The 16,734-nt window shown below is 44.2% G+C and overlaps 1 protein-coding gene across 3 annotated transcripts in view; it reads left to right on the top strand.

The window, feature by feature from the left end:
* CAVIN1 (caveolae associated protein 1) overlaps nt 1-16,734 on the top strand; it is a 222,930-nt gene that overhangs the window by 144,205 nt on the left and 61,991 nt on the right. For all 3 annotated transcript variants that reach the window (XM_063959436.1, XM_063959438.1, XM_063959437.1), the window contains exons 2-3: nt 14,444-14,526; nt 15,339-15,772. In XM_063959436.1, the coding sequence (XP_063815506.1) occupies nt 14,444-14,526; nt 15,339-15,772 (517 nt within the window). The remainder of the gene's footprint in view (nt 1-14,443; nt 14,527-15,338; nt 15,773-16,734) is intronic.

Below are 16,734 nucleotides of genomic sequence, written 5' to 3'. Positions count from 1 at the left end.
CATTACCATGTTACAAATTTTCCATGTGAAATCTCCTAACCCTAACTCTCCCATCTGTCTAGTACACGTATCAGGTTGTACGATATGTGCACAGTATCCTGGTGATACTTCTCCAACTCGCATGGTCCTACTTCCTAGAGTATACCTATACCGGAAATATTTTCCACTGTTGGCGATCTGGCGTATAAGCTCTGTGTCTATGGGCATTCTATCGGCTCTATATTAAAATGTCATGGTTTGATTACTCCATGACACTTCCCAATTTCCCGGCTTTCGGGGATTGGAAATGTTAAAGCATACTAAGGACTTATCCACATGATACTGGTGGAGCTTCAAACTAGGAGGACTAGAGATATTAAACCTCTTGTCCACCGGCCTCCCCCCACTTAACTCAAGTACCTCTCCTACAGTTAAAGGGAATGGTACTAGTCCTGATTTGCTATGACCTTGAGGTACTTGAGAGCATACCCAACAGTCTGTCTGATTTAACACTTTACCCACTAAGGAGTGATAGTCACTCAATGGATGCCGGTCCATGTGGACATTAAAACTGGACTGACATTTCTTGATGCACCCATCCTCAACTATATTGTCACAATGCCTACAGATGCAGTTCTCTTCAGCTAACAATCCTTCACAATTCCTTCTATTGTCAATGCTACCAGATCGTTTTCTGATACTCGCCTTTACTCGGTGGTTATGTTGCTCTTGGAAAACTACGCCTCCATCCTGGTCATCAGAACCCATTCCAGATCCTTTCTCGACCTCCATGGTACTCTCACCGAAACAGACTGCTCTGGTCAACATCATGGTCAACAGGAAAATCCGGATCACAGTCTCTTGGGGCAAGTCCATCTTATAGGAGGAAAAGGAGAAAAATAAGAAGGGGGAAGGAGAATAGGAGGGAGATGGGAACTGGAGAAAATAACAAAAGGGAAAAAGAAATCTGGCTCGACAAACGCCTCCAGTCTTATTATTCTCAGCGCTCAGGTGTCGTCTCAACCTTCCCGGAACAGACACTCTAGTGATACAACCTCTACCGTCTGTTCTTTATCACGGGACCTCTCTGGGTCAGCAACCTTTTTACAATGAGACGAATGGACCCAAGTCTCTCTCTCGGCAACCTTCAATGCTGTCGTGCTGGTCAATAAGACTTGATATGGTCCTTCCCATCTGTCAATAAGGCAACCTGAGCGTAGAAAATTCCGTATCATTACATAATCCCCAGGTTCAATGTCATGACAATTACTGTCTGGTAAATCAGGAATCACCAACTTTAGATTATCATTCTGATTCCTCAATTGCTTGCTCATTTTAACCAAATACTTTACAGTGACTTCATTGTTACATTTCAAATCATCCTGGGGGTTAATCATAACATGGGGTTGTCGACCAAACAGAATTTCAAAAGGAGACAGATTAAGAGGGGACCTGGGAGTGGTTCTGATGCTGTATAATACGATTGGCAAAGCTTCGGGCCACAACAATCCTGTTTCAGCCATTACCTTGCTTAATTTGTTTTTAATAGTGCTGTTTACTCTTTCCACTTTCGCACTCGCCTGGGGCGGTACGGAGTGTGCAGCTTACTATTAATTCCCATTAACTTACACATTGCTTGAAAAACTTCACCTGTAAAATGGGTACCCCTATCACTCTCAATGATTCTAGGGATACCGTACCTACACACAAATTCCTGCACAATTTTCTTTGCAGTAAGCACAGCGGTATTTGTGGCCGCGGGAAATGCTTCAACCCAATTTGAGAACACGTCAATACAAACCAATACATATTTTAAATTTCTACAAGGTGGCAATTGTATGAAATCAATTTGTATTACCTGGAAAGGACCATCTGTAGGAGGGATATGGGATGGCTCTGTTGGTATTGCCTTTCCGATATTCTTCCTCAAGCAGGTGAGACATGTCATCGCTCTTTTACCCGCATGGGAAGAAAATCCTGGGGCGCACCAATAAGCTCTTACCAACTTACACATTCCTTATTTGCCTAGATGAGTCAGTCCATGTGCCGCTTCCGCTAGACTTGGAAGGTATGCTCTGGGTGCCACTGGCTTACCCTGTCCATCTGTCCAGAGTCCTGAGGACTCCTGGCCATATCCTTTTGACCTCCAAACTGCCTTTTCTTGTGGTGAACACAAATTTTGCATTTCATATAATTTCTGTGTGTTTATAGTATTAAATACCATCAGTTGTGTGCTGTCTGTCGGTATGGGGTTACTGGCTGCTGATTTAGCAGCTTCGTCTGCTCGGCTGTTACCAAGTGATACCGGGTCTTGGCTATACGTGTAAGCTTTACACTTGATAACAGCCACTCTGTCGGGTTCCTGTATCGCTGTTAGAAGTCTTTTGATGTGGGCTGCATGTGCTACGGGTGTGCCAGCTGCCGTCATGAAATTTCTGAGGCGCCATAGGGCCCCGAAATCATGGACTACTCCGAAGGCGTACCTAGAATCTGTGTAGATATTGGCTGACTTGCCTTTAGCCAGTTCGCATGCTCTGGTTAGGGCAACCAGTTCAGCAACTTGTGCTGAGTGTGGTGGGCCTAGGGGTGCCGCTTCTATGGTACCTTGGTCATCTACGACTGCGTATCCAGTACACAAGTCTCCCGAGTCCGTCTGTCTGTGACAACTGCCGTCAGTGTAGAAAGTAAAATCTACATCTTCCAGTGGGTTGTCACTGATGTCAGGCCTTGCCGTGAAATTTTGGGCCAAATATTCCATACAATCATGTGTGTCATTTTCCTTACTAAATCCTCCTTCACCATCACTCTCATCCTCCACCCTTTGTGCCTGTCCAGGCACACCTGGGAGATATGTTGCAGGATTTAGTGCGCTGCATCTCCTTATGGTGATGTTTACGGGGGCCATCAACGCCAATTCCCATCTTGTAAACCGTGCTGATGAGACGTGTCTGGTTTGGGCCGAATTCAGTAAAGCTGACACTGCATGTGGTGTATGAATTGTGAGGTTGTGTCCTAGCACTACATCTTCGCTTTTGCTATTGCTGCAACACTTCGCAAGCATGTGGGGAGGGATCGCGCTACCGTGTCTAGCTGAGCGCTATAGTAGGCTACCGGCCTGCTGGCATCACCATGCTTCTGGTTTAAGACACCTGCCGCGCACCCAGCACTCTCTGTTCCGTACAGCTCAAAGGGTTTTCCATAATCTGGCATGCCTAATGCTGGTGCCTGCGTTAGTCACTGTTTAAGTCTCTCAAATGCCATTTCAGACTCGTCTGTGTGCAAAATCCGATCAGGTTTGTTTGAGGAGACCATCTCCTGTAAAGGCAAAGCCAGTATGGAAAAACCTGGGATCCAGTTACGGCAATACCCACACATTCCTAAAAACGTTCTAATCTGTTGCTGGGTTTGTGGCAGGGTCATGTCACGAATTGCTTGAATTCTATCAGCGGTAAGGTGTCTCGGTCCTTGTGTCAGACAGTGTCCCAAATATTTTACCTTGGTCTGGCATAATTGTAACTTATCTTTGGAAACCTTGTGTCCGGTGTCTGAAAGATGAAACAGGAGTTGTTTTGTATCTCTCAGGGACGATTCAAGCGAATCCGAACATAGCAGTAAGTCATCTACGTATTGTATTAATATTGATCCACTCTCAGGTTGAAAAGACTGTAAACAATCATGCAAAGCCTGTCAGAAAATACTTGGACTGTCAATGAAACCTTGTGGTAATCGAGTCCAGGTGTACTGAACTCCTCTGTATGTAAATGCAAATAAGTATTGACTGTCAGGGTGCAGAGGTACCGAGAAGAAGGCGGAGCAGAGGTCAATCACAGTGAAAAATTTGGCAGTGGGAGGGATTTGCATAAGGATGACAGCTGGATTTGGCACTACGGGGAATTGACTCTCAACTATTTTGTTGATCCCTCTTAGATCCTGCACTAATCTGTAACCCCTCCCCCCACTCTTTTTAACAGGGAAGATGGGACTGTTGGCAGTGCTGGATGTCCTTACCAGAGTGCCCTGTTGTAGCAAGCGCTCTATTACAGGGAAAACTCCTAACTCCACCTCTGGCTTCAGAGGGTATTGTGGGATTTTTGGAGCTATCCTACCATCTTTTACTTGTACAACTACTGGAGCTACGTTTGCCATTAATCCAGTGTCTTGTCCATCCTTGGTCCAAAGTGATTCCGGTATCTGGGAAATCATTTCCTCTACCTTGAATGGACACCTATTTACAATAACAGTGTGTGACATTAATCTTGTTTGGGAGTCTAGCATATCCTGCACTTCCTGAGCGTGGTTTTCGGGTATGTCCAAGAACACACCTTCAGGAGTACAATATATGACACATCCCATTTTGCACAGTAAATCTCTCCCTAGGAGATTAGTCGGAGCCGATGCAGCCAGCAGAAAAGAATGCTTGGTATGCAAAGGCCCTATCGTAATCTCTGCAGGTTTGCTTAAAGGGTAGTGTTGTACTACTCCTGTTACTCCCATGGCTGGAATTGTTTTACCAGTGGTTCTCATGCCCACGGTCGAATTTATCACTGACTTGGCCGCCCACGTCCCTACAAGGAAATTTAGAGATTTACCAGCTACATCAATTGTGACCTCGGGTTCACTTCCAAGGCTCGCAATTAATTTCACTGGCTGCAGACTACAGGTGTGGCCCCACCCCTATTGTATGTGGTGACCTCCCTGCATTGCGCTGGCAGCTATTACCTGTGAAGGGGGTAAATGGGAACTATCAGAGACTTGCCAGTCTCTTCTTGGGGGATACCTTTTTGTTTCCCCTGCGTGTGGCTCATAACTCCGTCTCTGCGGTCCTTGATCCCAATTTCATGTGTCATGTCGTTGTGTAGGGGGTTGATATGATTTTGGTGCACTTTTCAGTCTACAGTCTCGTGCAAAATGTCCCTCTTTATGACAGTAATAACAAGTTACCACATTTGACTTACCCACAGGGGTCTGAGACTTATGCTGAGTTGGCCTTGTGGTAAGGGCCTGTATACTTACAGCCATCAGCTTATCACTCTGATCAATAGCGGCCTCTCTCAAAGTAGCCACCGACAAACCTCGCCAACATGGTTGGGTGGTCTGTACCCTCGTCCTCAATACTTCCTTTAAACCATCCATTAACACAGATACTGCTACTTCTCTATGATTCACATTTGTCTTAATGTCTTCTATCCCTGTATACTTAGCCATTTCCTGTAGTGCCCGATGAAAATAATCAGCAGCTGTTTCTCCCTCCTTTTGCTTGATGGAGAAAATTTTGTTCCATTTAGCAACAGCTGGGAAATATACTCCCAGCTGCAAGTTAATTCTTTTCACATTATCTTGATTGTACTCCTCAGTAAGGGGTACTTCTTCATCTAGTCTACAGTCAGTTATAAAACTTGCTGAGTCGACATTGGAGGGTAGACATGCCCTCAGCAATGTCCGCCAATCTTTGTTATTGGGCTCCACAGTATGTCCTAGCTCTCTAATGTACTTCTGGCTTGCAACTAGATCTTTCCTAGGATCAGGGAATTCAGACACCATTGATCTTAATTCCGTTCGGGAAAAGGGGCAGTGCATGGCAATGTTTCTGACAGGAGTGACTCCTGAAGTGTCAGTCTTCCCATTTGGTACTGCAATTACCCTAACGGGATTAAGTTCAATAACATCATTCTGAGTAGATTCTACAACATGTGGTGTAATGGTTTCAGCATAGTGTACAGTGCCGTACTTACCAGTTGATACGACCTCACCTGTCCCTCCACTAGGGGCCTTTGATACTGCTCTTACTGGTTGGGACGTGCCCACTGTTGTTTCTGCTATGGTGGCTGCTAGAGAGAGTGCCGATATTGTTGTGGGTTCATCCTCTTGGTCACAATCCTGGGGAAAGTTTAAAACAGGGTACAGCTTGCACGAGTTAGTATTAGCATCAACAATCTTAGTTACATTATTCTTAACATCTATACAGTTACTAAGTGCATGTTTATCATACACCAGTGTGCCATTCTCTGTAACCACTTTCTCTCCCGTTATGTATGGTGGTGGTGGAGCGGTGGCTATCAGTTTCCTGATAGGGTTAGATCCAGCCGCTTGAGCCAATCCTCTCTGTATTTCACCTTCCTGTTGCCATAATTGTAAATAATCATAATGTTTGATCCGTCTCTTTGCAGATTTAATGAGACATATCCTTCTCCTTAGATTTTGTAACACCTCGGGCTAAAACTGCCTACCCGTAGGAACTTTTCCCCATCATGCACAGTCATTCTTTCCCATTCATCGCACAAAACCTCTGTGTGTGAACCGTATTTCTCACACATGATATACCTTGCCGACCCGATTGGTCGGTTTACTGAATCAACCTGGACCAGAGTTGATCGCCCCCTACCTGAACAACTGGCCCCCATCTTTGCAGGTGTTGCTTTCGCTACCTCTGACCTTCAAATCAGGGTCTTCAGCGAACCCTTACAAAAACCAAGATGTCCGGGGTAGGCTGACGGTGAAAGTTTACCGAGTACCTCCACTCACTCGCCCACGTCGACCAATACGCCCACACACTGCCTTAGCGCTGGCGTACTCAACCTAGGGCCCCTGCGACCTGAACCTCTATTTACTGGAACATGTGGGTGTGATCCGAAGAGCACTTAACCCTTCCCAGTAAACATCAGTTGCTGGAGAATTCCTGAGTGACCAGCGAACCTCCCTTAAAATAAAAAAAATTACACAAATCACGTTAGAATGTACAAATAGCGTTTATGACCCCTCTAGCGTACGCAAATGGTACTGGGTCAAGTTACTAACTAATGCACACAATTACATGCGGTACAATCGTTCTGCACATAAGCAACTAATCTTATGTGCGGAACGACCAGTGGAATCGAAAATTGTGGCTGCGAATTCCTTCAGCCAGAGCTTAATGGCCTATATGGGTATTGCACCAACCCTCCTGGTGTTGTGCTTCTTGACTCTATCTGTAGCGGACTTCCTAGTCCGCTGTACCTAGACCTCCTGGTCTGTCTCTGGACCTCCTGGTCCGTTATACTCTAATGCTCTTATTTTAATATGTTAACAAGGGATGCCTCCCAAGCCACCGTGCTGTCACTTTCACGTATGTACCTCACGAGAACTCGATTTCCTGTGGTTCCACCCAAAAATGAGAAACTTATATATATATATATATATATATATATATATGTATACACACTCTTTCACCTCATACACTCTTTACTTTCGTTTCTGCGCAGAAATCCCTTTCATTCAGTATCACAGTCTAGTCCCGAAAGGAGTTACAACTAGAGAAGGATTATTTACGCTAAAATTTAGGACACTGAGATTGACTTGCGCTATTATCGCGTTGCTTCCGTATCGCCTACTAAAACAATACTATTGTGTGATTTGTATTACGTGGGCGTACCCATACGCTCCGTTGCGTAATATACGCTACGTGCGTCAGCCCTTGCGTCGCGTACGCTTGTCCCGCCCTTTGTTAGGGACACGTGTACACAGGCCTGACACGTCCACAGTAACACAAGTAACACGTTTATATCAATGTAAATGATCTTTAACTGTAATCATCTACCAAGCACCACACAGAACTTCCTTGTATCTTAGGCAAGCCGTGTGCGTGTTTTACAAATTACTCCCTTACGTATTAATTTTACTTTTAACTACCAATAGCAACAAATCTTTCTCAGCACGTTATCAATGATAAATGGCAAACAGGAAAGCGAGATGTGAAATTACACAAATGACAAAATGCAGGTGTGTGCGTGTGTTGCGTACGCAATGCGTATCAAACAGAAATAAAACAGTTTTAAAAGACAATAGCGTACTGTTCTTACCTTCCGGTTCCGGATTCCACCAGCACTCCTACAGCGTAGCGATGCAGACGCTTATCTAGTCAGCACTACCGTATCCCTCACCACCAACACGGACACAAAGGGATACGCCTTCCCGCCCTTTGCTGACAGATAAAGTCTGCTTGTGTTCGCTAGAGCGGATATGTGGAGGACGGACGAGCCGCCAATTGATAAAGCTAAATATTTATCTTATAACATTCACTATATATATTGGTAAGAGACTCAGTACGCAATGGGCATACGGGGTACCGTAAGGGTACGCACTTAACGTAGCAGACGCTAGGCCGTGGTCGAGACGCACGAGTGGCACGTTCGCTCACGGCTTACGCTGGGTATCGAGCACGCTATAGGCGGTCCGAGTACCGTAATGCTACGCTACTAGCGTAGCGGACGCTGTGCCCACAAGAGGAACACAAGCGGCGCAGACGCTCACAGGATGACACACAGTGAACCTTGTATGCAACACAATGAAAGGCTGAGCCTATACTATAAACCTTGGTTTTTTAATGTGAACACAATGCAATGCTAATTAACCTCTATTATATAAAAGCCGCTTGAGCGATTGAGACGCTCCGAATACCCTCAGTGATGTAATAAACACACAATACCTTGCTAAGGTTCCAAAACCTTTACTAACGAGATTTAGTTATGTAAAAAGGGAAAATACAGTTAACATCTTATACACTACAGACTAACATCAATATCTAAACATAATAACTACACATATACAATATACAACAGCGTAACAATAACAGAGAGAGAGAGAGAGAGAGAGTATGGCAAATACAAACAGAGAACAAGTTGGTTACAGAGAAAAACTTACACACTGGGGAATGATCGCTGCGCAGTCCTGGTCACCAGCTCTCAAGTTAGTCAGTGATGAAAACCTTTTGTGGAGAGTAGACTGAGCTGGCCCAAACTGGCTGCCTTATATACACTGCATACAGTATACTACAAAGGGGCCTACAATCTCATTGTTCATTGGACACAGGAATCTGTCTTCACATTATAACAAAAGGTCATAGGTTGATTCAAACAGGTGGGCTGCGACTATTTCATACTGCTCAGGTGGGAGGGAATCTCAGGATTCCCGCCGCATGGATAATGAACTGCAAATACAGTAAATGTCCATAAACTTCTTATAACCATAACTATTCGCAAGAGCGATTAATCTCTTTCAAACCAACACCGGAATGTTACCAATAATATACTCTACCGTTGCATACTAAACACCACTGCTCAAAACCTGTCTGACCCTTCGTATCATGTAAAGAGGGATTTCCTTGTCCATGAACCAGTTACACTAAACAAACTTACTGGTATTATTAAGGAGACCATAACCTACAAAATACACTATTTGGATTAACTATGTGACAATTGAGTCGCCCGCCAGACGCACACAAACTCTACCGTAAATGCACATACCACGCGCTTGAGCGCATGTCCGTGGAGGCGCCGTCACGCAACTGCGAATATGCGCACGCACGGGAGAGAATGTGCATGTGCAGCGGGCAAGCGCATGGGGTTAGTACAAGGCATGAGAATAACGATATTTTTCGACTTTGACACCTTCATTGCTTCCAGCATGTAGGCGGCAGCGTCCTTGATATTCCCTAACTTAAGGAGTATCTCATCTTTATCAATCGTGTCAATTTCTGATGACACGCTTTCTGACAATTTTTCAATAGCGTGACTCACCCATGCGCAGGCAATAGTGGGCCTGAGCAGTGTACCATTGGTAACATAAATGGATTTCAATGTTGTTTCCATTTTGCGGTCTGCCGGCTCTTTAAGAGAAGCCGTACCAGGAGCAGGGAGAATCACCTTCTTTGTCAACCTGGAAAGTGCACTGTCTAACACAGGGGGTGACTCCCATTTTTTTCTGTCCTCAGCCGGGAAAGGGTAAGATATGTGAATCCTTTTGGGAATACGAAATTTTTTATCAGGATTCACCCACATCCCTTCAAACAGAGCATTTAGTTCGTGTGAAGGAGGGAACGTGACTTTGGATTTCTTTTCCTTACATAAATAAGCCTTCTGCTGAGGTACAGGAGTGGTTTCTGTAACCTCCAACACGTCCCTTATAGCCACAATCATATATTGTATACTTTTTGCCAATTTATGATCTATGTCTCTGGATTCACTATCGTCGACACAAGAATCAGAATCCGTGTCGGTATCAGTGTTTACAACATTTGCAAATGGTCTCTTATGTGACCCAGAGGGGCCGCCCGCATAAGGAATAACAGCATCCTGGAAAATCACATCTTCCACAGATTTTCTCCAGCATGCAGCCTTAGATTCAGACTTGTCTAATCTTTGGTTAATCAGATGCATACTGTCACATATCTCTTTCACCCAAGCAGGCTCTTGGTGTGCCGGTAGCGAACCACATTACAATTCTGTGTCCCTAAAATGGTTTCCTCCGGGGAGGAATTCCCTGCCTCAGACATGCCTCACACGTGTACAGCACACTCAAAGACACACTGGGACTTATTTTGGGGACAGACCCACAGTAAAATCTGTCAGAGGGACACAGGATAGGAGCAGCCAGTTCACAATCCCAGCGCCAGTATTGCCTGTGAACACAGTATGCCCACAGCCCAACAGCGCTTTTAAATAGTAATATACACTATTAAATGTGCCACAATCGCTTTGTGCCCCCCCCCCCTTAATAGCACCCTGTACTTGTCAGAAGTGGAGGAGAGGACCAGTGTGTTCTCTGCAGCCTAAGGAGAGAGAGAAAATGGTAGGGCTGCGCCAGCGGCATCTTATGCCTCCTTTTAGCCAGTTTGAGATATTTTTCTTGCTGCCCAAGGCGCCCCCCCCCCCCCCCCCCCCCCCCCGGCGCCCTGCACCCTGCAGTGCCTGTGTGTGTGGGCAGCAATGGCGGGCTGCGCTCCCGCCAGCCGTGCCTCACCTCAGCCGTCACTTACTTGATTGAAGTTCATTCTTCTCATACTCACCTGTCTTCTGACTTCTGGCTCTGCGAGGGGGGTGACGGCGTGCTGTGGGAGTGAGCATCTAGACACGGCTAGCGTTCAGTACCCTTCAGGAGCTAATGGTGTCCTGTCAGCCAGAAGCAGAGCCATGAAACTCTTTAGGAAGTTGGTTCTGCTTCTGCCCCCTCAGTCCCACGAAGCAGGGAGTCTGATGCCAGCAGATCTCCCTGAAAATAAAAAAACCTAACATGAGTCTTTTCAGAGAAACTCAGTAGAGCTCCTCAGAGTGCATCCAGTCTGCCTGGGCACATTTCTAAAACTGAGGTCTGGAGGAGGGGCATAGAGGGGGGAGCCAGTTCACACCCAATGAAAAGTCTTTAGAGTGCCCATGTCTCCTGCGTATCCTGTCTATACCCCATGGTCTTGATGTCGTCCCCGGCATCTTCTAGGACGTATGAGAAAAGGGGTGTGTTCTTTTGGGAAGGGGCATGGCCACACAATAGTGCCCCCAATCCAAATTACGCCACACCATATTGCTCTTTATTCACATTAGACAACACAGTAGTGCCGCCTTTTCTATACATTACTCCACATAGTAGAGCACCTTATACACATAATGCCACACATAAGTAATGCCTTTCTACACATAATACCACACAGTAATGCCCCTTACACATATGACACACATTATTAATGTCCTTATAAACATAATACACCTTACACATTATGCCAACCTTTATTAATGTCCTTATACACATAATGACATACATAATGCCCCTTACACATATGTTGCACATTATTAATGCATTTATACACATGACACACATAATGCCTCTTACACATATACCGAACGCTACTGCACAACAAACCTACCCACACACAGCACTCACATGGCCGCTAACACTATGACCTCTTCCTCTGCTTGGATACAGATGTGTCCTCATTCATCTTGCCTCAATATGCCATGCAGCTCCCGTCCAACTCTGCTAACGTTTGGCGCCTTTTTTGCAGAAAATGCATATTTTTTTCATTGCTATGTGACTATAACGTACAAGTAGCTTCTACTGATTAAAATTATATGTAGCATGCCTATATTCTGTGTGCCACTGTGGCTGTGTCTGCATACGAAATGCTACGTTACAGTGATTTTCAGGAATACACTGTAATGTAGCATTTCATATGCAGATACACACAGAATATAGGCATGCCGCATATCATTTTAATCAGCAGAATCTGCTTGTGCCCCATGGCATTCCAAATGCCATAGGCATTTGCCTAGTTTGCCTATGCCTAGGGCCGGCTCTGCCCTGGGCAATGCAATGCACTGGGGCCCCTACGCACCCATTCACGGGAAGCAATTGTAAAATTATAACTTGCCCCTCTTGTGGCTCCACATCGTTTCTCTACATAGTTTTATACTGTGAATAGCTGTCAGCATTCTGATTGGTGGATAGCTCCAGCCAGCCACAATCAGCATGCTGGCAGCCATTCACTGTCTGGCTACAGGTTGGGTGGCAGGAAGAGAATGCGACCTCACCGCTATGATTGTGTGGTGACCACCACCTACTCCTGCTTGGATGCCCTAAGAATTGTGGGTCCCTGGGCAGCTGCCCAGTGTGCCTATACATTAAGATGCCCCTGGATGCATAAGCAGCATATTGCAATATTGCTCTATCTGTAGTAAGTGTCCCTTTATGTCAGTTTGAAATGTAAGGCTAAATGCCTAAAGGCCCCAGTACAGATGTTACATCTTTGTTCCATGCGCTACAAGTCACGTTACACATAATGCGTGAGTTCCGTGTATCTCGGTAGCGCATAGCATTTTTTTAAACATTTTTTTCCATGAAAATGCTTCTTAGATACAAAGTAAAGTACTAGGACGCACAAGCAAATTCTGTTTATTGAAATTATATGCGGCATGCCTATATTCTGTGTGTGACTGCGACTTTATTTGCATACAAAATACTATGCTAATGTGTTTTCATGGAAAACACTAAAGTGGCATTTTGGATGCAGATACTATACAGAGAATATAGGCATGCTGCTTATCAGTTTAATCAGCAAAAGCTGCTTGTGCGTCCTATTATTTATTTACTTGGCATCTAAGACGCATATTAGCTGAAAAAAAGACGGAAAAAAGAAGCTCAGCAATATCGAGTCCCACCATGGCATGGCGCGACTTCAAGGGCTATTTAGCGTGACTGCGGCAAAGATGTAAGAGAACACATCTGTATGTCAGCGTGAGTCTGACATCTGACCTGTGTCATTTTCCTACCTGCTCTAAAAACCTTAACTCATATGTGATCCTCAGGCTTCCAATACATTCATTGTTGCTTTGTGACTACCCCCAAACAGTTTACTTGTCCCTGGTGGTCACAAGGAGTGTTCCCAGAGGGGAAACATCTGACTTTAATGATTTCAAGCACTTTTCCACTTGCCATAAGCAGAGTTTTCCAGTCTCCTTCCAGCTGAGCCCACCCACCTGCCAAATACAGAATTCAGTTCTAAAGTTTGCATCTGCTAAGTTTCCAATATCACTTCTGTATCCCATAGTAAGTTTATAGGTGTTTAATACTTTATATTATTTTATACTGTGGCAGTGGTATCATATTAACGCTTTGGATTTTTCTTTTCCAATATATACTACATATTAAAAGGAGTAATTGGATAAGATCAGTCAGGTTATGGGGCTAATTCAGGTTGGATCGCAAATCGCGATCCAACCGGAATTTTTACGCTGGCCCAGCAGGCGCATGTGCAGCGCCTGTCCTGCGAATGCACCCATACTTTCTGCAAGGGCAGGGCGGCACGAACGGTGGGCGGTGCAGCGCGAACGGGGCGTGTTGTGGGCGTGATCGTGGTGGCTGCGGAGTGTCACACGCAGCCGCCGTGATGGTTAAGATGGCGTCGGGTCTCCTGCAGGCGCAGCTAAGCTGCACCGGCAGGAGGCATCAATCATTTTTACGATAAAGCAGAAATTGCAAGGCGCTCGCAATTTCTGCTTCATCAAGGGGGGGAGACGCCGGCCCCCAGCATGCGATCCAAAGGATAACAAATTCTGCTGATTAGCAGAATTTGCTATCCTTACTGTGTACACAAATAAAGAGCTGAACATTATCTAAAACTAACAGTTTGTAATGTACAGTATATTTGAACAAGAATTTTTTTATCTCTATTGTTTGCATGCGTTAACACCACTACTGCCAGACACGCGTTAAAGCAGATCAATCTGATCTTTAATACTCTAAGGGTGGTATTCAATTCTTTTCACCCCCTTCCAAACCCGTTCTGTTTCTGCTGACGGGCGTGGTATCATCATTTCAGCTGGCTACCCCCGGCGCCCTAAACCTTTACGCAGCTAAACCTGATTACTATGGGCGCAATATGCATGATAACAGGGATCACTTTAGAAGGAGATTGGGCGTGATATATCATTTGAATACCGCCCTATATGTATCTTTAGATTCCCTTAACAAACAAATGATCAGTCCTACTCGTGAATACATAGTTTCCGCTTTAGATACCCCGAAGCATTGGGTTGGCTCCTAAATGTATAGTGGAAAGCCGCTTGTACGGTATTAGTTATGTAATGCAATGCATAGTGGTGGTGGGGGTTGTTGTGTATAGTAACCCATGTTTGATGATGATGTTGTAATTTGTATCTAACAGCCTGGCAAAGTGTACGCACATTCCTCCGATTGCACAAAAAAGTAATTTTCCAGAGAATACTTTAGAACAAGTGGTGACTGTCGGTGAGTTTCTTCCTGCTTGAATACTTTTATAGCTAAGTACAATAAATATATTTTATTTAAATCTATTTGGCCAAGTGAAATTATAGAACTTGTATACCTTATTGAATTAGCCTTTATCAAACTACTGGGAAACATTGCTACATACAGCACTTCTGGAACAAAACAAACCATTGCTTTTCTCTCTTACTGTATACAAAATAAGTTATTTCATTATGTACTGTAATGTGATTGCTTCCTGGAATGGAAATGGTTAACATCATAAACAATAACTATTATATTGAATGAACAGTTAACATTATGCAAACCTTTGTCTATCACTAAACACTAAACACTAAAACTATCTCCCTGTCAGTGAAGAGGTTAATGCATCAGGAATCCCCATTGCATGATAAGCCTGAGTGTTCTGTGCTCTCCCTCTGCTGGTGCATTCCTCAGCCTGTGTTTGCATGCAAGGAGACCAGTCACCTCCCTTATAACTATTTTAATCATTTCAGAAGGAGAAGAGGGAGAGTTTGGCTCAGCAGTTAGCTTCTCCAATATACTCTGGGTGGAGTTACCCAATGGCAGGGATTCAGTGATCATAGTCACTCCCCATTTTCTCAGGTCCAACCCTGCCAGTACAGTTATGCAGAGCACTGCTATTCTGCATAGAAGCTCACACACACACATACACACACATCCCATGCTCGCTATTTCTGGCCAGCATCCCAGTAACCAGCATTATCAAAGTTTCTGGATCCCACACCGCTTGTTTTTCCTCTCTATTCTCGTTCTAATTTGAACTAATTTAAAACTTTGCCCATTTACGACAGCTGTCACAATGGCAGATACAACCTTGCAGATTGTTGAGCAGCCCACCATCATCCCCGACACCCCTCCAGGAGAAACTTCTGACAACGAGCTCATCAAGGCAGACCAAATCAATGGGGTACTGGTGCTGAGTCTGCTAGATAAGATCATAGGAGCAGTGGACCAGATTCAGCTGACCCAAACCCAACTAGAGACAAGACAACAAGAGATGGAAAATGTAGTGGGCAGCATTCAAGGAGAACTGACAAAGCTGACCAAGTCCCATGCCACCACCAGTAACACAGCCAGTAAACTTTTAGAGAAAGTGAGGAAGGTGAGCGTCAATGTCAAGACAGTGAGACAAAACCTGGAGAGGCAGCAATCACAGATCAAAAAGTTGGAAACCAATGAGTCCGAGCTCCTGAGACGAAGGAACTTCAAAGTTATGATCTACCAGGTGAGAACCGTGTCTGTACATCTGTGCATGCTGTCAGCCTTATAGAGTCTTTAACAGGTCATCCACATTCATTTTTGCACTATTGCAGGAGACCTATCTCCACTGGTACTCCGCTAACATCGCCTAGTAAAAGTTGGTTACCTGAGTCTTAACCTATAGATTGCTAATAGATATTCACATTAACAACACATATGTAGCATAATAGCTATATACTGTATACATAAAATGTCATAACAGCCTTACAGAGCCTAAAATGGCTGTTAACAGAGAACAAAGGCTTTAATTCAACTACATAACAATGATAAATGCAGTGTCAAACACCATATGCGCTGTCATGGAATGTTTATTTCTGAGATTAAATTATGTATTGGATTCATTTCTATTTTAGGTTTAATGGTCCATTAATGTCAGTCTCACAAATGATGACTCCAGATAGACAGTTATCTTTATGTTATCAGAATTATTCACTTTATCTGTAAAATAAAGTGATCTGTGAGCACATCCAAATATATACAAATATATGAGATTTTAATCCATGCAATTCATCAGTTTTGGTCTCTCATGTAAATATTTAATTCATTTAATTGACGTATTGCCTATGTTTTCTTTACTTTAAATTTCTAGTGTTTGATATTTTAAGTTTGTCATACCTGTTCAGCCATTACAGGGTTAATGGGTGTGACTGATGGGTATGTTCCAGATAAATCTCTTCTGGGGACCATCTTGGTAAACAACATGTCCGCTAAAATCAGTTGGGATTCTTCAGATTAATGGTAATACTGTATAACCATGGTCTGTTTTATAAGAAACTGAAAGTGACATAGGATGTGCAGCAATGCACCTGCCGAATCTGACAGAAGATAGTACATCTACTTGGTCTATGTTGGTCAGTGCAGCGTCATACAATAAATGTAACTTGTTCCCCAGCATGCATATCAATACACATTAGTGCAATGCAGAAT

Source organism: Pseudophryne corroboree, chromosome 3 (genome assembly GCF_028390025.1).
Source record: "Pseudophryne corroboree isolate aPseCor3 chromosome 3, aPseCor3.hap2, whole genome shotgun sequence".
NCBI lineage: Eukaryota > Metazoa > Chordata > Amphibia > Anura > Myobatrachidae > Pseudophryne > Pseudophryne corroboree.
The sequence above is the reverse complement of the archived record's forward strand: the minus strand, read 5'-3'. Positions and strand labels throughout refer to the sequence as shown.